This window comes from Entelurus aequoreus, linkage group LG03 (assembly GCF_033978785.1).
Source record: "Entelurus aequoreus isolate RoL-2023_Sb linkage group LG03, RoL_Eaeq_v1.1, whole genome shotgun sequence".
NCBI classification, from domain to species: Eukaryota; Metazoa; Chordata; class Actinopteri; order Syngnathiformes; family Syngnathidae; genus Entelurus; species Entelurus aequoreus.
In genome coordinates, this window is record NC_084733.1 from 46,950,252 (window position 1) to 46,971,513 (window position 21,262).

The 21,262-nt window shown below is 43.5% G+C and overlaps 2 protein-coding genes across 2 annotated transcripts in view; both read right to left on the reverse strand.

Moving 5' to 3' along the window:
• The window catches only part of arid1b (AT-rich interactive domain 1B), a 692,248-nt gene that overhangs the window by 654,767 nt on the left and 16,219 nt on the right, over positions 1-21,262 (reverse strand). The gene's annotated exons all lie outside the window — the stretch shown is intronic.
• LOC133645919 (uncharacterized) lies at positions 12,858-16,156 on the reverse strand. The gene has a single exon (XM_062040849.1). It carries the CDS (start codon positions 16,154-16,156, stop codon positions 12,863-12,865), a length of 3,294 nt encoding a protein of 1,097 aa, XP_061896833.1. The 3' UTR covers positions 12,858-12,862.

The window sequence follows — 21,262 nt, forward strand, 5'->3', positions numbered from 1 at the left end:
GTTAAGAATGCGCGCATTGTGGTTTGCTTTCATGCCTGGCAGCATCATTTGCATTAGTGATGTTGGAGAAAGTGGCTCAGGAGGGCCAAAAAGCGAGCCAGACTCTGCGAGTCCGCCCTATGGAAGAGTATCAAATCGATCCATCGCCTTTTCATTTCAGGCTTGGGTAAATAACAACATTTGCATTGATCAGTCTGCAAAAAACACGTCTCTCATTCCTTCCTGCTCCTTGTAGAGTTGAGGGCCTCTTCAGAGCCTTAAAAACAGCTGGCATTGATAAAATGTTTAGAAATAAAAAGAGAAGAGCGGATGCTATTGTGTCTGCCTGTGTACGAAACATAAAATCACAGAATTCCCAAGTTGCGGCACGCTCTATATTTATGTGTTACCAAAAACATGACTCAAAGGAAACAGCACGCGGCGATGCTCTACTTTCACTGTCAGATATCATGTGAAGTGTGAAGAGGAGGAAGAGGATGAGAAGAAGATATAGAGACGGAGAGGAAAGTAGAGGATAGTGATTTTCTTCATCCACAGATCCTATCCTGATGGTGACAGGGGACTAGGGTCTCAGAACCCCCCCCCCCCCCCCCCCACACACACACACTCTATCGCTCTTATATATATATATATATATATATATATATATATATATATATATATATATATATATATATATATATATATATATATATATATATATATATATATATATACACAGAGAGAGAGAGAGAGAGAGAGAGAGAGAGAGAGAGAGAGAGAGAGAGAGAGAGACCTCTACCCTCTCCTCCCTTTCTGATGCCTGTCACTGCTCCTTTTCCCTCCCACCCTTCTCATGACTGGAGGAGTGTGTGAAGTGTCCCCCGAGAGGCTCCGACTCAAAAGATGGTATTTACAAGATCCACACTGAGCCCACTTTTAACTGCCTGTGAAGAACTTCTTCCAGCGCCTTTGATGTGCCAACCTAATGGGAAGAGCTCGCCGACAGTCATTGCATATGTTAGCGCGCCGACGCAAGCTAATCTGCTAGCATTGCAAGGTAGGCCGGTGTAAGTGAAATCTTCAAATGTGGCATGGCTTCAGTCATCAGAAAAAAGTAAATACTGTACCATTGGCACGCTGGCGCTGAAGAGGCAAATCAGTGCCTCACGCAAGAAGAGGGTTACAAAATGTATGACATGATGTCTAATGGGATTACTGTACAACTATACTAGTTTGTGTTGCACTAAAGCTACAGATACGACATCATTCTATTGATGTAAGGCAAATCATTTTTAGAAAAGTAAATAATTGTAGTTACTAGTTACTTTTCCATCCATCCATCCATTTCCTTTTCCAATGAGGTAATTAAATTAATAATGGGAATAATATTAAATGTAGTTAGTTTGCAATTCAAAACAAATATGTATTCTCTTTCTATACCACATCAATGTGGAATGCGCTCCCAACAGGTATAAAAGAAAGGACATCTCTATCCTCCTTCAAAACCGCAATAAAAGTTCACTCCAGGCAGCTACAACCCTAAACTAACACCCTCCCCGGATTGCTAATAATCAAATGTAAACAATCAAATGCAGATACTTTTTCTTATGCCTTCTGATCTCTCTCTCTCTCTCTCTCTCTCTCTCTCTCTCTCTCTCTCTCTCTCTCTCTCTCTCTCTCTCTCTCTCTCTCTCTATGTCCACTACTTGCTGTCCATATCCTACCCCCCCCCCCACACCCCTGATTGTAAATAATGTAAATAATTCAATGTGATTATCTTGTGTGATGACTGTATTATGATGATAGTATATATCTGATAGTATATATCTGTATCATGAATCAATTTAAGTGGACCCCGACTTAAACAAGTTGAAAAACTTATTCGGGTGTTACCATTTAGTGGCATACTTGCCAACCTTGAGACCTCCAATATCGGGAGGTGGGGGGGGGGGTTGTTTGGGGGCGGGGGGCGTGGTTGGGGGCGTGGTTATTTACAGCTAGAATTCACCAACTCGAGTATTTCATATATATATATATATATATATATATATATATATATATATATATATATATATATATATATATATATATATATATATATATATATATACATATATATATATATATATATATATTATATATATATATATATATATATATATATATATATATATATATACATATATATATATATATATATATATATATATATATATATATATATATATATATATATATATATATATATATATATATATATATATATAATCATTATTTTAACGTTAAAGAAATTCAGATAACTTGAATGTAGTTACTGGGGAAACAAATTATTGTGTTACCTAAAAAAAAAATAAGTAAAATTCCATTTGCTAATGGTGTGTTTGACAGAGAAACAGCTCACACGAGAAACCGTAGAAGTCGGTTGTCCAATGCTGTATATTAATATTTCATTACTTCATTAAAATACTGTATTGTTTGTACAATATTCTATTGTATTGTTTTTCATATAATATTTCTTGTTTTGGGGTTAATAAAAAAAATAAAAATAATAATAATAATTTTAATTTAGCACGTAACATATCAAAATGGTGGTGTTTTTTGGGAGGCCTGGCACAGATTAATTTGAGTTGAATTAATTTCAAGGAGGAACACTGATTTGAGATAGAAGTATTTTAGGTTACGTGCGCTGTCACAGATACAAATAAACTAGTAAACTACTGTACACCGTATTATCAATTATTTTCACAGACAGGCATTGTAATAATTTGCTTTGGCTTGGTATGCAAAGCTAATTTGCTTAGTCTCATTTCAATGAAATTATGTTTAAGCAACAAGGATGGAAGTAGCAGACCCACTTGTGCTTTAAAGTACCAGTACAGTGGAAAAACAAGTTGCCTCTATATTGAAGCTATTATTATATGTATCTGATGTATGACACCGAAAGACTTCCAAAGTTTGCAAATAAATAGATGTGGTTAAAATAGTATCAATCTCACTGAGATTCCCAAGCCATTTTGAGAGATAAGGAGGAAGACAGACACGTCATCGCGTGACATAGAGGTGGGAACCACAGACCCCTTCCCTACCAAAAACATTGCAAATCATGTAGACTTTGTGAGAGCCAACAACGATTACTTTGGGAAAAATATGATGCAGAAACGTATATTGTTGATCGTGAATATAAGGAGGATGACCTGCAAGCTTTAGAAGCTCTGCTAAACAGATCCAACTTTAGTGAAACACGAAGCATCATTTAGCAGTATTGCTGAATTCTAAAGAAGAAATACAAACTACAAACAAAATAAAACTATACCTTACTGTACAATGTCTGCTCTTCGATGATAGGATGTCAATATCTTCCTGTTTTTATGAAGAATTAATCATGATCAGGGCCGGTTCTAGGCAGGCATATATGAGGGGGCAGTCAGAAATGTGAAGGGGGCCTCATGTGTATGTGCTGTCTATAAAATAGTGTGTACTTTTAATGGGCATGTTGCGTGTGATTTACTAAGACAATGAGTACAATTGGGCAGCACGGTGAAACAGGGGTTAGTGCATGTGCCTCACAATATGAAGGTCCTGAGTTCAATCCCGGGCTCGGGATCTTTCTGTGTGGAGCTTGCAATTTCTCCCCGTGACTGCGTGGGTTCCCTCCGGGTACTCCGGCTTCCTCCCACCTCCAAAGACATGCACCTGGGGATAGGTTGATTGGCAACACTAAATTGTCCCTAGTGTGTGAATGTGAGTGTGAATGTTGTCTGTCTATATGTGTTGGCCCTGTGATGAGGTGACGACTTGTTCAGGGTGTACCCCGCCTTCCGCCCGAATGCAGCTCTCAGCTGCATTCGGGTTCCCCCCCCGCGACCCCGAAAGGTGTAGCTATTATGGAACTACATGTCAATGAAATAAGGAAAATGGATGGATGGATGGATGAGTACAATTGAAAAGTGACGCAGAGGATTTTGCTTGTACTATGCAGGGCATCACCACGGAGACATTTGATCATTTATTGCACATTCATGTTATCATGGCCTACCTGTGGCATTTTGCTATGTTTTCAATTATGCGGGAGACATCTACCACTTTGTATGGGCATTTTAGAAGCAGTCGTGCAGAGCATCTAAACTGAAGCCCCTTTCTTTTTTTTTATTTTACCGCTGAAGGTGAATAGGAGAGAGGCTGCACTCACTCCGCTTAATACACAAAAATGCATACTTCAAGAAGTTTTTTTTTAATATAAGGAATATTTTAATGATATATATTCTATGTGAAACAAACTAAAGCCATAAAAAAAATACTAAAGGACACCAAAACGCATCAATTTAATTTGTTTTAAACAGCCCCTTAAGTCCTCAAGCAGCTATAAAATGATGCTGCTGAATAGACGATATGTCTAAAATGTTTTATTTCTGACCATCCAAAAAAGTTGAAACGTACACATAGGACAGAGGATTCTCATCTGTCCATCATCTGTGCAGTGCGAGCACTGATCCTGCAGCGATGTGTGAAACTGTCAGTTTGCACAGTTATTAAACAAAACACAAGATAGTGCTTGTAAAACGGTAATGAGTGTTGATAAATCACATCGTGCATGATAAATAATTATCTTTTCATTTTCTTCTCCCAGTATTGTGTGCGTTTTGATGATCAGCATATATTTGGCATATATATAGAGACAGGGACACAAAATGGATGGCACGCCTTCTCACTTTAGAGATGCAATCCACTTTGAACATGTTTAGTAAATCAGTTTTGTGTGTGCTATGATGTTAGCACTAGGACTGTACGGTATACCGGTACTGATAAAGTACCGCGGTACTAATGAATTAAAAACGGTTCTAAACTGCCTCTGAAAAATATCGGTACCCTTTTTTTTTTACGGGCATGACAGCGCATGGTCGTCCTGTCGTGACATTGCTGGTTTTATGAGCAGATGAGCATGTTCGGCAGCGCACACGCACGGAGTGCTTACAAGCAGATACATTGTAGACAGAAAAGTAGAATTGAAAATCCCTGCAGGACAAGGAATAGCTTAACATGCTTCACTATACACCTTAGGAGGATACAATAGCTAACCGCTAACAGCAAGCTAGCGGTTCTGAATGTAAACAAAAGGGTGGGTCTCCGCCAAAGCTGTCAAGCCTCTTGCTTTGAGCGTGAGAGTCACACAATCTAACCCTTTCTCACGCCACACGCCACACTTGACATTTCTCACGCGTATATTTTCCCATTCACTACTGTATATTTTTTCATAACAATAAACTTTCTCCCTCGTGACTTGTCTTAGTTCGAGTAACTGACTGATTGACCAGATCCATACTGCAGCAAAGTGTTGTCAGCTTGGCGACTTTCCCGCTAAATTTAGAATCTTTCCAACTCCTCTTAATGACTTCCTTTCTCAAAAGTGACTAGCTACAAATCTAGTGACTTTTTTGATGTGTTGGAGACATGAAAGCGTGTAACACTCTAATGTCCTCAACGTACAAGCTGCAGCTTAGACTTTCCTCACAGGCAATTCCCTTTTTACAGAATGTCTGCTCTTGGACAGTTTGTACTGAAAACACATTTCGTTGCCATGACAAAAAAGTTTCATCCCAGTCTGAGGACAGAGGAGATAGATCAGACCTGGGCATTGTGCGGCCCGCGGGCCGCATCCGGCCCTTTGTACGTCCCTGTCCGGCCCGCGTGAGGCCAATTATAAATTACAAAATAAATTTAAAAAAGCATCTATTTCGAGTGTGCAATACAACGGTGCTGCTTTTGTTTTGAAAAGCGTTATTTGTATTACTTCCGTGTGGACGTATGCTCGTGCGCGCAGCGGCAATCTCAAATTACAAAATAAATTAAAAAAAACATCTTTGTCGTGCGTGCAATACAACTGTGCTGCTTTTATTTTGAAAAGTGTTATATGTGCGTATGTCCTGTGAGGGAAGGCGCACAGCGACAAGTGATGCCCGGTTATCCCAGAGACGCTAAAAAGAGAAAAGTTGATGACGAATGGCGTGTTTTCAACAAGACATGCACTGCCAAGTAAAGGTAAAGCAGTGTGTTTATTTGTGGTACACACGTTGCTGTGTTTAAAGAATATAGTGTAACGACCTGCTGAAGTAGATGTTGTCTTCTTGAGTTGCGTAAATGAGGAGTGAGGATAAATGTGCGTGTGGAAGTAACGAGATATGTTGAGCTGTGTTAGTATAGCTTGCTCAATAAAAGTTTAAAAAGAGCGTCAGACTTGATGTGCACTTCTTCTGGACGCTACAATTGGTGGCAGAAGTAAAACTTTGCGCATACTGCACTGTTTGTGTGCTACGTCATCGGGAGGTACGTGCCACGTGAGGAGCTCGCCGCAAAGAGAGAGAGAGAGAGAGAGAGAGAGAGAGAGAGAGAGAGAGAGAGAGAGAGAGAGAGAGAGAGAGAGAGAGAGCGTTTACAGGTGCAGCCACACTGCTAGCCACGGGGGGAATTCCGCCCTCAATGAAGACTCCCAGGTTTGATGGCAAGGCGAACTGGGAGGCATTTCATCCCACTTGTGACATCAATTGTAGCGTCCAGAAGAAGTGCACACCAAGTCTGATGCACTTTTTAAACTTTTATCGAGCATGCTATACTAACACAGCTCAACTTATCTCGTTCTTTCCAAAAGGAAAACCAATCCTCACTCCTCATTTCCGCAACAGCAACGCTTCCCCCTTCTTCGCCAATCACCTTACAGGCGTGCTACGTTCACAACAAAGAGGATGCAGGATAAAGTGACAGGAATTGAAATTTTTGTATTGTAATATACATCAGGAAGTGTTGTGTAAGAAAGTGTTAAAAATAAAACCATCAAAAGCCATCTGCTTTTGTATAAAGATAAGTTAGGTTAAATGAAAATATTATTATTATTATTATCTATCTTACGGTATATCAAAAATAATTTGAGCAAAATTTAATTGAAATATTGTCGGTGTGGCCCTCCAGCAGTGCTCGGGTTGCTCATGCGGCCCCCGGTAAAAATTAATTGCCCACCCCTGAGATAGATGCACACCCACTATGAGCAAAGCTGCCGCTGTTTTTGCTTTGGTTTACAGTGTGAGATGTAAATGTAAATGTTTCATCACTGTCACGCCTCAAATAAAAACAAACATATTGTTTATGGTAATAAGCCAGTCAATAGATTTGATTCATTCATGAATATCACAACCCTTCAGTTTTTTGATCAAATTCGATGCTAACATTTAACGATGTAGAACAAAGAAAAATACAACTAAACTAAAAATTAACAGAAGACAATTAATTTACATTCCTAATTTTCAGTTTTTGACTAACTTTTTATGTCTCCCACTACGTTATTCCTTTCCTACAGCGTCCATTGTACGGTAATCAATCGTGCAAATGAGGCAATGATGTCATCTATCAACTTCTAGCAACTACTATGACAGCCAATATCTACTTTCCTTACTGAGGAGTTGGCAACACTGGAAGATGAAGAGAGATCAGAAGAGATTGAGGAAAGTGAGGACAAAGATGTAGAAAAGATACAAATGGAGAACACAGATGCAGAGGATGAGACAGAAGAGCCAGCAGAGAAAACAGTGGAGATGATTTTCATTTCTAATTTCTGGTTTTAGAATTAGGAGGTCACAGTGCAGGGAGAGTTGCTGGAAGTGAGGACATCAGTCTTAAGGTATAAATCACTGTTAAAAAGGCAAAAAAAAAGACAAACGAATTATGCCACTAAAGTCTCACTCTTGTCATTTTTTTTAAAAACTTGGCAGCCCTGCTACACAGATATTGATTGTTACAATACCAAGTACAAGAACTGTATCTAGTCGATACAATGCACTCATGCGCTGTCGGAGACCATTTGTTATGGGAACCTTCAACGCATGCACAGCGAGAGAAGAAGCGAGATTGATAGAACTTGCACACTGTGCAGAGGAACGGGGAGTGGAGATCCTGGGGGTCCAAGAACACAGGAGAGTGCACACTGATGACCCCATCCTGTACTGCAGAGTGGAGAGATGCACGTTCATTTCTGCATCTGCGTGGAGGAACGAGGCCCAGGCCGCAACAGGCGGTGTAGGGTTAATGCTGGGCCCACGGGCAGAGTTCTTGGGCAACCCAGTAACAACAGTCATAGTCGTGTACTCACCCACCAACGTGGAGAAGTTCTTTGAGGACCTTGTAAGAGCGGTCCGTGGCGTCCCAGCGCACAACTTCCTGGCAATCCTTGGGGACTTCAATGCAAGGCTTTGACCAGAGGACGCACCCTTCCCTTACCACGACTCTACCAACCGCAACGGCACCTACCTCACTGCCTTCCTCATGGAACACGAGCTACTGGCGGCGAATACCATCTTCCGGAAGAGAACAGGAAAGAGGTGGACCTTCCGAGACCGAGCCTCAGGAACACTACGGCAGCTAGATTACATCCTAGTGAGGAAGAAATGGAGGAACTCCATCCTGAATGCTGAGCCATACAGCACTTTTAGTTCTGTGGGCTCAGACCACCGTGTGGTCTCAATGAGAGTTTGCCTGAGCCTCAGGGTCCCCAAACCAAGTCCCAAGATCCGGTATAACTGGAAAGCTTTCTCAAGTGACCCTGGCCTTCAAACCAGATATGCAGAGGAGATGAGGAGACGATTCCAGCAGCTGGACAGGGGAGCGGAGGCCAGTGGAGAATACAGGAGATTCGTCACTGAGAATGAGGAGGCGACCAGGCTGTGCGCGCCCATGATGGAGAGAGTCAGTACCTCCAGACGATCCAAACACCCAGAGGTTGTAGCAGCACGAGGGATGGTGGAGGAAGCCCGCCTCAACTTTGAGCGGGAACCAACTGTGGAGAGGCGTGGCGAGCTGAATGAAGCCAAACAGTTTCTTTTCAGATGCTATGATACCATCAAAGGGGAAGAACTGATGGAGAGAGTGCGGAGGGTGCAGGCGGCGCAAGGTGAACAACAGTATGGGGAGGCCTGGAGGGTCATCAATGAGATGACGGGGCGGAAGAGGACCAAGGAGGGACAGGTGGAGGGACACAGCCCGGAGGAGAGGGTGACAACCTGGTCCAGTCACTTCAAAAGGCTGCTGGGAGAAACAGCAGACGCAGCTGAGGAAGAAGAAATACCATCAGTCCTCCCAAACCTGAACATCAACGATGGTCCCTTCACACTCGGAGAGCTCGCCAGGGCAAAAGCCACAGTAAGAGTGGGAAAAAGCGCTGGCCCGGACGGCATACCCCCAGAGGTCGTGAAGAACTGTGATCTTGATGACATCATTCTAGAGTTCTGCAACCTTGCTCTGCTGCACAATCGGCTGCCTGATATGTGGTCTCTATCAAACATCGTACCAGTGCCCAAATCCGGAGACCTCTCGAAGCCAGACAACTACCGAGGCATCAGCCTGACCTGTATCACTGCGAAAGTCTACAACCGCATGATCCTAAACAGGGTCCGGCATGCAATCGACCCTCACCTGAGAGTAAATCAGAACGGCTTTCGAGAAGGACGAACAACTACAGCCCAGATCTTGGCACTTAGGAGATTGATTGAGGAGGTGAGGAAGGACAACCTGACTGCAGTCCTATGCTTCATAGACTTCAAAAAGGCATTTGACTCGATACATCGAGGCACGATGGTGAAGATCTTGAAGGCATACAGTATTCCTCCGAACCTACTCCGAGCAATAGAGTCCATGTACGCAGGAACAAGGGCCAGGGTGGTGACCCCAGATGGCAACAGCGAGGAGTTTGACATCCTGGCTGGAGTTATACAAGGGGATACACTAGCCCCCTTCCTCTTCATCATAGTCCTTGATCATGCGCTCAGGAAGGCAATAAATGGGCGAGAGCAGGAACTTGGCTTCACGCTGACACCAAGGAAGTCGAGTCGACAACCGGCAGTGGTCCTGACAGACCTTGACTATGCGGATGACATCAGTCTGCTCTCCAACAACGTGGAACAAGCACAAGAACTCCTACACAGGGTAGAGCTAGAGTGCGCCAAGGTTGGCCTTAGGCTAAATGCCAAGAAAACTGAGGTCATGACCTACAATGTTCCACCAGAACATCAACCTCTGATAACAGCAGGAGGCACTGTGCTGAAAGAAGTTGAGGACTTCAAATACCTGGGCGGATGGGTCAATTCAACTGAGCAAGATTTAAAAGTGAGGAAGGCACTTGCATGGAGGGCCCTGAACGGCATGACCAGTGTATGGAGCTCCAACCTCCCCCGCCAAATCAAACTCAGCTTCTTCTACGCGACAGTTGAGTCCCTTCTCCTCTATGGCAGCGAATGCTGGACCCTGAAGCCAACCCTGGAGATGTCTCTGGATGGTTGCTACACCAGGATGCTGCGTGCAGTGCATAACATCAACAAGAGTGCGCACGTAACCAACAGAGTCCTCTACAGGGGAATACCAAGGGTGAGCGAGAAGATTGCTGTAAGGAGAATGAGACTAGCAGGGCACTGCCAAAGGCATCAGGAGCTGCCAGCCAGCAAATTGGTACTGTGGGAACCAACACATGGGCATCGGTCAAGAGGACATCCCACACTAACATACGTGGATGTACTCAAGAAGGATGCAGGAGCTCAGAGTACCAAGGAACTGGCCAAATGTATGGAGAATCGGGATGACTGGAAGCAACGATGGAAGGCTCGTCTGAGGACGACCTAGAGAGAGATACTACAATGATTACATCGAGATTTTTTTTATCATCACAACATTTTTTTTTCCTTTTTTTAAATTGTTCTTATTGTTATAAAATCAGGAAATACGTCCCTGTACACACGAGGACTTTGAATATGACCAATGTATGATCCTGTAACTACTTGGCATCGGATCGATACCCAAATGTGTAGTATCATCCAAAACATATATACTTAAGTATCCAAACAACAGAACAATAAGTGATTATTACATTTTAACAGAAGTGTAGATAGAACATGTTAAAATAGAAAGTAAGCAGATATTAACAGTAAATGAACAAGTAGATTAATAATCCATTTTCTACCACTTGACAAAATAAGAGAATGAGAAATGAAACAATATGTTATTGCATACGTCAGCAGCCAAATTAGAAGCCTTTGTTTGTTTACTTACTACAAAAAGACAAGTTGTCTAGTACGTTCACTATATTATTTAAGGCCAAAATTGTTTTTTAAAGAAACTTATGTTAATGTACTGTAAAATTTGTTGTTAGAATAAAGCCAATAATGCCATTTTTGTGGTGCCCTTTATTTAGAAAAGTATCAAAAAGTATCAAAATAAATTTTGGTACCGGTACCAAAATATTGGTATCGGGACAACCAGAGTTTGCACGTGTTTTAGTACACGCAAACCTGTAGAGAATCTGGCCTGTATGTCCAACGTCAATCTGGAGAAGAGGATTGCACTTTGTCAGACCTCTACCTTCACACCTGTACAACTTGGGTGTCCCACCTGAAGACTCCTGCTGGTAGCTATTAAACATAATACGGTGGCAATCTCTCAGGGGGAAAACTAAAAGAATAAAAGTAAAATAACAAACCAAAGTATCCTTCATCCACATTTTATCAACCATCACAACATTTATCTTAACTTGATGGCCTAACTGAATTTAACCTTTTTTTCAATATTGATCTCTTGAACCCTAATAAGCAAAAGTACATTGTAGAAGAACATTGACAAAAGGACATTTCAAAGACTATGCACAGAGGAAGGAATGATTTCTTTTAAGGATCTGAGGAAACAAAGTTGGGACTATGTGTACAATGAAGATAATGAAGATGATGCATATGGGAATTTTTTCAACACTTTTCTAACACTGTATGATAAACATTGTCCATGGAAAGAACTTAGTAAGAAACAAAAGAAAAAAAACCAACCATGGATGACAAAAGGACTGAAAAATGCTTGTAACAAAAAAAAAAACCATTATATCGAATATTTATAACACGGAGATCTATAGAGGCATACAATTAGTATAAGAAATATAAACACAAGCTAATTAGTATGCTACGAACATGTAGGAAAGAATACGACAGTCAATTATTAAACAAGAACAGAAACAACATGAAAGCAACATGGGGCATCCTAAATAGCAGCATTAAAAATGGTGCTAAGAAAGATTACCCCCAGTACTTTCTAAATGGAAATACAAAAAAATGACAATATGAACCAAATAGTTGAACGATTTAATGATTACTTTGTGAATATCGGAACAAATCTGGAACAAAGAATTCCAAATGAAGATGTTCGATTAGTTGAGGACTTGAGTGAGATCATAGACAGAAATCCCAATTCGATGTTCCTTAAGAATGTGACAAAAGAAGAAATAATCAAAATTGTAAAAAAATGTCAATCGAAGACCTCAACCGACTGTCACGGAATAGATATGGTAACGATAAAAAAGGTTATAGAAGAAATTTCAGAACGTCTAACATACAGTTTATCAGCAACCTATCATTTCTAACAGGCAAATTCCCAGACAAAATGAAAATTGCAAAAGTCGTACCAATGTATAAGAATGGAGACATACAACAGTATGCCAACTACAGACCTGTTTCATCACTTCCTCAATTTTCTAAAATCATGGAAAAACTATTCCTTAACCGATCAGACAGATTTATCAACAAATGTGGAACACTCGTGGAAAACCAATATGGATTCCGAGCAAATATGTCAACATCGATAGCATTACTCAAAATAACAAATGAAATTACCAATGCAATAGATGGTAAAGAATGTGCAGCCGCAGTATTCATGGATCTTACAAAAGCATTTGACACAATTAATCACAGAGAACTTGAATACACCTCACGGTGATGCTTGGACACGTCATCAGTGATAAACCCGGGGTCATAGGGTGTTTCGGGTCTTTAATCATCAGACACCCTCGCCCGGGCGACCCAGCCGGGGGTGATCAGACCCCGGCCTGTGTCCAAGTAGCGCACCACGGATCCCCCCTACGGATCCACAGCCACCGGGAGGCCTTTTCTGCGGCCTCTAGGATGTTCTTGGTGGCTTTTCTCGACTGCAGTCCTCTAATGCCAAGGATTCTGAACACACGCTGTAGTGAGTGACCAGCAAAACCTCTGCACCCAATCTCGACTGGTTCACAGCGGGCTCTCCAGCCGTTACTCCGACACTCTACAGTGAGCTCAGCGTATTTGGCCCTCTTTCGCTCATTTGCTTCGTCAATTCGCTCCTCCCAGGGAACAGTCAGCTCCAGTAGCACCACTTGCTTGGTTGACTCCGATGTTAACACCATGTCTGGGCGGAGTGACGTGGAAGCGATATTGGCCGGGAACTTGAGTTGCCTTCCCAGGTCAACATGGAGCTGCCAGTCACGAGCGGTGGCCAGGAGCCCTCCTGAGAAGTTGGGCTGGCGGCTTGCCTTCTGTCCTGCTCTGATGAAGGTGATTGACTGCTTCGGGGCGGCCTGGGACTTGCTGTTTTGTATCGCTGCGCAGATAGAATCCGCCAGGGCTTTTAAAACTTGGTCGTGGCGCCAGCGATACCGCCCCTCCCCTAGTGCCTTTGGGCAACAGCTCAGGATGTGCTCCAAGGTGCCCCTCCTTTGGCACAGTTTACACTCCGGAGTGTCTGCTAGGCCCCAGATGTGCAGGTTGGCGGGGCATGGGAGGACATCGTACACAGACTGTATGAGGAATTTTGTGCGCAGAGGTTCAGCTCTCCAGAGCTCTGCCCAGGTGAGTTTTCGAGGTTCTGCATGCTCCCACCTTGTCCACGCCCCTTGTTTGGACATGCTGACCATCCGGCAGCAACGTTCTTCCTCCACCTCTGCACGGATCTCCTCTTGGACCAGTTGGCGCTTCTCCTTGCCACGGGCCCGGTCCCAACGTGGCTTTGGAAAGCTGCCGAGGCCTGCCCTTCCCCTTGCCACAGTACCCAACAAGGTTTTGTGCCTCAGCCGCGCCTCTGCTCTGCTTACGGCTTCTTGTGCCTGCCACTTCCTCCCGGTCTTAACAACAATTCCTGCCGAGGCGACCTTGACATCTGCGGAGTCTCTGTACATCATTACCTCTCTGGAGCGGGTGACTTTGAATTCCTCCAACAGTCCCCTGAGAGGGAGCTGCAGCTTGGTGGAATGGCCATAAAGAGCAATGCTGCTTAAGGACCGAGGGAGCCCCAGCCATCTCCTCAGGAACTGGCTGATGGTCTTCTCTAGTACCTCAACCGTTGTCATTGGTACCTCGTAGATTAACAGAGGCCAGAGTATTCTAGGCAAGACTCCGTGTTGGTACATCCAGGCTTTAAACTTTCCTGGGAGACCAGATTTGTCGATGGCTGTGAGCCATGAGGTCAGGTCGCTCTTTGTCTGCTGCAAGGCCACTGCGTCCTTCAGGGAGCTATCAAAGATCTTGCCCAGGCTCTTAACAGGTCTTTCGGTCACCGTTGGAATCAAGTACCCTCCAACTGTAAAGCGGAAATGGTCGGCCACTTTACCTTTCTTTAGGACCAGAGACCTGGACTTTGCTGGCTTGAAGCTCATCTTTGCCCATGTGATGAGCCGTTCAAGCCCCTGGAGGAGCCACCTGCACCCAGGCACAGATGTGGTCATCACTGTCAAGTCGTCCATAAAAGCTCTTATGGGGGGCTGCCGGGTCCCAGATCTTGATTTTGGCCCTCTGCATTCAACCTCCGCAGACTTGACAATCATGTTCATTGCCAAGGAGAAGAGTGACACTGAGATTGTACAACCAGTGATTATGCCCTTCTCTAGGCGGTGCCAGGCAGATGTTACTTGGCTTGAGGAGACTCTTGCTTCGAAGTTGTTGTAGTAGTCCATGATGAGGTTACAGATTTTCCCAGGAACATGGTGTCTTGTCAGTGCTATTTCAACAAGTTTGTGCGGGATAGATCCGTAGGCGTTGGTTAAGTCAAGCCAGAGAGTTGCCAAATCTCCTTTGTTCTCCCTTGCCTCCCGGATCAACTGTGTCACCACTCCTGTATGCTCCAGGCACCCAGGCACTCCAGGTACTCCCCCCTTCTGGACAGAGGTGTCTATGTAGGCGTTCTTCAAGAGGAACTCGGTAAGTCGTTGGGACAGGATCTTAAAGAAAATCTTGCTCTCAACGCTGAGCAGCGAGATTATACGAAACTGCTCGATGTTGCTGGAGTTCTCTTCTTTCGGGATCCAGACGCCCTCCGCGTATCTCCACTGAGCAGAGACTTTCCCTCTCCGCCAAATCACCTTCAAGATCTTCCACAGACGCTTGAGGAGCCGTGGACACTGCTTGTAGACCTTGTAGGGTACACCGCTGGGGCCGGGGACCGAACCAGATCTAGCAGCTTTCACAACTTCCTTAACCTCTGCCAGGGTGGGTTCATCACTGTTGAATTGGGACACTGGATCTGCTGGAGTCACCAGTGCCTCAGAAGGGCCAAGCTCTTGATCTCTTGAAGAGTCACTGAAGGTGGCATTGAGATGATGGTCAATCTCTTCTACAGGGCAAGCGAGGTGACCACTTCGCTTCTGGCCCAAAAGCCTCTTAGTGAAGGTGAAGGGGTTGCCTATGAAGGCGCTTCGCTTCCGTGCCTTTTCCTTTCCCCTCCTTCGGTGCCATTCGGCCCTCCTCAACGTGATGAGCTTCTTTCTTACGATGTTAGTGAGTTCCGACAGAGGAGTTCTCTCCTCTTCCTTGGCTGCCTTAAACTGACGTCTTAAGGATTTGAGTTCTTGCCTCAACTCGCTAATCTTGACTTCGCGCCGATTGAGTTTTGCTGGGTTTCTAGCTGCTCCTTGCTTCTGTTCCACTCCAAAACGCTCACCTCCTATGCTTATTATGAGGGAGCACATGGTTTGAAGTTTCTGGTCAGCGTCACCCTTCGAAATGGATTCCAGGGCTTCATCTACGTCCTCATCCAGCTTGGTCCACTCCTTGCTGTTAGCGACAGGCCACTTTACCCGGCGGTGTTCCGATTTTCTGCTTGGTGGGGGGAAACGTGTTGCTTGGAGGTTCCGGGTACTGTGGGGAGACTCCGGACCTGGCTCCTCCTCCGTCTGACCAGGTTCTGCAGCAGGCACAACAGGAACTGTTGCATCTGCTGCCGTTTCTGAGCGTCGCTTCACTTGTTCCCTCCCAAGGCAGGCCATCTTAGTCTGGTGGATCTTCAGACCTCTCGAGTTCTTGCAGACCTTGCCGCATATGCAGACTGCGCTCGTAATCCGTTGTCCATTTGCTTGGGTCATAACCATTAAATCCGTCCTGTTGGGATGCTCATCCTCCCCCCCTCTCGGGCATCCCTGGGGGTATTTTCCTGTAGGGTTCTTCGTAGCAAGATTTGGGTGCCCCCTCGCGGGAGCTGTAGGTCAGGGGGCTGGCCTTCCCTACCCCGGTTGCCGTCTCTCCGGGCTGTCCACTGTCTCTCCAGTTGTCACCACTCTTTTCGTGGACGTCATCCAGCCTTTCCTGGAGGTCACTGGCTCAGCCAGATGTGATAGAACTTGAATACACCTCACGGTGATGCTTGGACACGTCATCAGTGATAAACCCCGGGTCATAGGGTGTTTCGGGTCTTTAATCATCAGACACCCTCGCCCGGGCGACCCAGCCGGGGGTGATCAGACCCCGGCCTGTGTCCAAGTAGCGCACCACGGATCCCCCCTACGGATCCACAGCCACCGGGAGGCCTTTTCTGCGGCCTCTAGGATGTTCTTGGTGGCTTTTCTCGACTGCAGTCCTCTAATGCCAAGGATTCTGAACACACGCTGTAGTGAGTGACCAGCAAAACCTCTGCACCCAATCTCGACTGGTTCACAGCGGGCTCTCCAGCCGTTACTCCGACACTCTACAGTGAGCTCAGCGTATTTGGCCCTCTTTCGCTCATTTGCTTCGTCAATTCGCTCCTCCCAGGGAACAGTCAGCTCCAGTAGCACCACTTGCTTGGTTGACTCCGATGTTAACACCATGTCTGGGCGGAGTGACGTGGAAGCGATATTGGCCGGGAACTTGAGTTGCCTTCCCAGGTCAACATGGAGCTGCCAGTCACGAGCGGTGGCCAGGAGCCCTCCTGAGAAGTTGGGCTGGCGGCTTGCCTTCTGTCCTGCTCTGATGAAGGTGATTGACTGCTTCGGGGCGGCCTGGGACTTGCTGTTTTGTATCGCTGCGCAGATAGAATCCGCCAGGGCTTTTAAAACTTGGTCGTGGCGCCAGCGATACCGCCCCTCCCCTAGTGCCTTTGGGCAACAGCTCAGGATGTGCTCCAAGGTGCCCCTCCTTTGGCACAGTTTACACTCCGGAGTGTCTGCTAGGCCCCAGATGTGCAGGTTGGCGGGGCATGGGAGGACATCGTACACAGACTGTATGAGGAATTTTGTGCGCAGAGGTTCAGCTCTCCAGAGCTCTGCCCAGGTGAGTTTTCGAGGTTCTGCATGCTCCCACCTTGTCCACGCCCCTTGTTTGGACATGCTGACCATCCGGCAGCAACGTTCTTCCTCCACCTCTGCACGGATCTCCTCTTGGACCAGTTGGCGCTTCTCCTTGCCACGGGCCCGGTCCCAACGTGGCTTTGGAAAGCTGCCGAGGCCTGCCCTTCCCCTTGCCACAGTACCCAACAAGGTTTTGTGCCTCAGCCGCGCCTCTGCTCTGCTTACGGCTTCTGCCTAATTTTAATAAAAAAATTAGGGAACGATATGGCATTAGAGGGTTGGTTTTGAACTAGGTAAGAAGCTATTTAACCATTGGGAAGCAATATGTGAAGATAGGTGAAAATGTGTCAACACAGCTAGATATATCTTGTGGTGTACCTCAGGGATCAATACTGGGACTAATATTGTTTAATCTTAATATAAACGACATTTGTAAAGTTACAAAGAACTTAAAGTTAGTTTTATTTGCAGACAACACAACTGCTTTCTGTTCAGGAGAGAACACACAGAAGCTAATACAAACAATAACAGAAGAAATTAACAAATTAAAAAGATGGTATGACAAAAACAGACTCTCTTTGAATCTCAGTAAAACAAAACTAATGTTATTTGGTAACAGTAGAAAAGAGCATCATATGCAAATACAAATAGACTGAGTAGACATTGAAAGGGTAAAAGAAACTAGATTTTGGGGGGTAATAATAGATGATAAAATGAACTTGAAATCTCATGTAAAAAATATACAACATAAGGTGGCAAGAAGCATTTCAATAATGAACAAAACAAAATATGTCTTGGACAAAAATGACTTAATGTTCTCTACTGCTTGCTAATGTTACCTTTCAATTACAGCAAGGTGGTCTTGCCGCTGGGCCTCCACCGGTGCGACAGGCACCGGTGGAGGTGCCTGTCGCACCTCCACCGGTGCCTTTGAGTTATTGTGCAGAAATATGGGGAAACAACTACAAATGTGCACTTCATTCATTAACTGTGTTACAAAAAAGATCAATTAGACTGATACATAATGTTGGATATAGAGAACATACCAACCCTTTATTTATTGAATCAAAAATACTGAAATTCAACAATTTGGTAAAATTGCAAGTAGCTAAAATTATGTACAAAGAAAACTATAACCTGCTACACAACAATTCTTCTCAACTAAAGAAGAGAAATATAACCTTAGAGGAAAAACTAACTTAAAACATTTGTATGCTCGTACAACACTAAAAACTTTTAGCATATCCGTATGTGAAATTAAATTATGGAATGGATTAAGCAAAGAAGTTAAACAATGTACTGATATGATCCAGTTTAAGAGGTTGTTCAAATTAATTACAAATTACAAAGTACAAAGAAGAAGAATTATGAGAAATACCTTCAACCTTATTAACAATAGGATATTCTTCATCTCAGTATGTTAATAATGACTGACTTAATCATCTATTACAAGAAGTGCTGTATTAATCATTCACTGATGTAATTGTGTTACAAAAAGAAGACAGTAAATGAACATATGTACAAAACACAAAACCAGTGAAGTTGGCACGTTGTGTAATTCGTAAATATATACAGTACATATGATACATACAATGTATTTTTAAATTTTTATTCAATTGAATATACTGCAAAGACAAGATATCTAATGTTCGAACTGTTATATGTAATTTTTTTTTTGCAAATAATCATTAACTTAGAATTTACTTGCAACAACACAGTGCAAAAAGGTTGGCACCGGGACATTTTTACCACTGTGTTACATGGCCTTTCCTTTTAACAACACTCAGTTAAGGTTTGGGAACCGAGGAGACCAATTTTCAGCTTTTCAGGTGGAATTCTTTCCCATTCTTGCTTGATGTGCAGCTTAAGTTGTTCAAGAGTCCGGGGTCTCTGTTGTCGTATTTTACGCTTTATAATGCGCCACACATTTTCAATGGGAGACAGATCTGGACTACAGACAGGCTAGTCTAGTACCCGCATTCTTTTACTATTAAGCCACGCTGTTGTAACACGTGGCTTGGTATTGTCTTGCTGAAATACCATACCATACCATACCAACTTTATTTATAAAGCCCTTTAAAAACAACCACAGTTGAAAAACAAAGGGCTGTACACCACAAAGAAATAAAGGCAAAGGACAGACTAAAAAATAAAATTTAAAACAGAAGTAAAATACACATTAAAAAAGCAAATACAAAATTACCCTAAGAACAATTTTGTTAGATAAAAAGCAGTTAAAAAAGTTAAATAAGCAGGGGCGTCCATGATAACGTTGCTTGGATGGCAACATATGTTGCTCCAAATCCTGTATGTACAGTCGTGGTCAAAAGTTTACATACACTTGTAAAAAACATAATGTCATGGCTGTCTTGATTTTCCAATAGTTTCTACAACTCTTATTTTTTTGTGATAGAGTGATTGGAGCACATACTTGTTGGTCACAAAAAACATTCATGAAGTTTGGTTCTTTTGTGAATTTATTATGGGTCTACTGAAAATGTGACCGAATCTGCTGGGTCAAAAGTATACATACAGCAATGTTAATATTTGATCCCTTGGAAAGTTTCACTGCAATAAGGCGCTTTTGGTAGCCATCAACAAGCTTCTGGCAAGCTTCTGTTTGAATTTTTGACCACTCCTCTTCACAAAATTGGTGCAGTTCAGCTAAATTTGTTGGTTTTCTGACATGGACTTGTTTCTTCAGCATTGTCCACATGTTCTCAATGGGGATTAAGTCAGGACTTTGGGAAGGCCATTCTAAAACCTTGATTCTAGCCTGATTTAGCCATTCCTTTACCACTTTTGACGTGTGTTTGGGGTCATTGTCCTGTTGGAACACCCAACTGCGCCCAAGACCCAACCTCCGGGCTGATGATTTGAGGTTGTCCTGAAGAATTTGGAGGTAATCCTCCTTTTTCATTGGCCCATTTTGTCTCTGTAGAGCACCAGTTCCATTGGCAGCAAAACAGGTCCAGAGCATAATACTACTACCACCACCATGCTTGACGGTAGAGATGGTGTTCCTGGGATTAAAGGCCTCACCTTTTCTCCTCCAAACATATTGCTGGGTATTGTGGTCAAACAGCTAATTTTTTGTTTTATCTGACCACAGAACTTTCCTCCAGAAGGTCTTATCTTTGTCCATGTGATCAGCAGCAAACTTTAGACGAGCCTTAAGGTGTCGCTTCTGGAGCAAGGGCTTCCTTCTTGCATGGTAGCTTCTCAGTCCATGGCGATGCAAAACACGCTTGACTGTGGACACTGACACCTATGTTCTAGCAGCTTCCAATTCATTGCAGACCTGCTTTTTGGTGGTTCTCAGTTGACTCTTGATCATCCTGACCAATTTTCTCTCAGCAGCAGGTGATAGCTTGCGTTTTCTTCCTGATCGTGGCAGTGACAAAACTGTCCCATGCACTTTATACTTACAAACAGTTGTCTGCACAGTTGCTCTTGGGACCATAAGCTGCTTTGAAATGGTTCCAAGTGACTTTCCTGACTTGTTCAAGTCAATGATTATTTTTTTCAGATCTGTGCTGAGTTCGTTTGACTTTCCCATTGTCACGTTTGTAACAAGTAATGTGTAATTTGAAGCATTCAGGAATTATCCACAGAATTGTTGACACTGCCTCTCCCCCTTCTGTTCACTGCATTCCAAGAAAATTAACCGCCAAGGTAAAGTGGATTACATTTTTTTAAATTCCAAATCATTGTATATACCGGACTGTTACAGTTCAGGAGTTTTGTGATTTCAAACTGTGAGTGCACCACAGGGCGAGTGACAGTGTGTAGGCAGGGCTGCTGTGAAGACAGTTCAGTTAATTGTTGTTGTGGTTTTGACTTTATTAAATGGAAAGTTGTTTAATCAATTCCTTATTATGTTTGTTTGATATATAGTACTGTATAGCACATTATATCGTGTGCAAA

Coding starts and splice junctions, on each gene's coding strand:
- LOC133645919 (XM_062040849.1), bottom strand. CDS start 16,156: ATGACCCAAGCAAATGGACAACGGATTACGAGCGCAGTCTGCATATGC.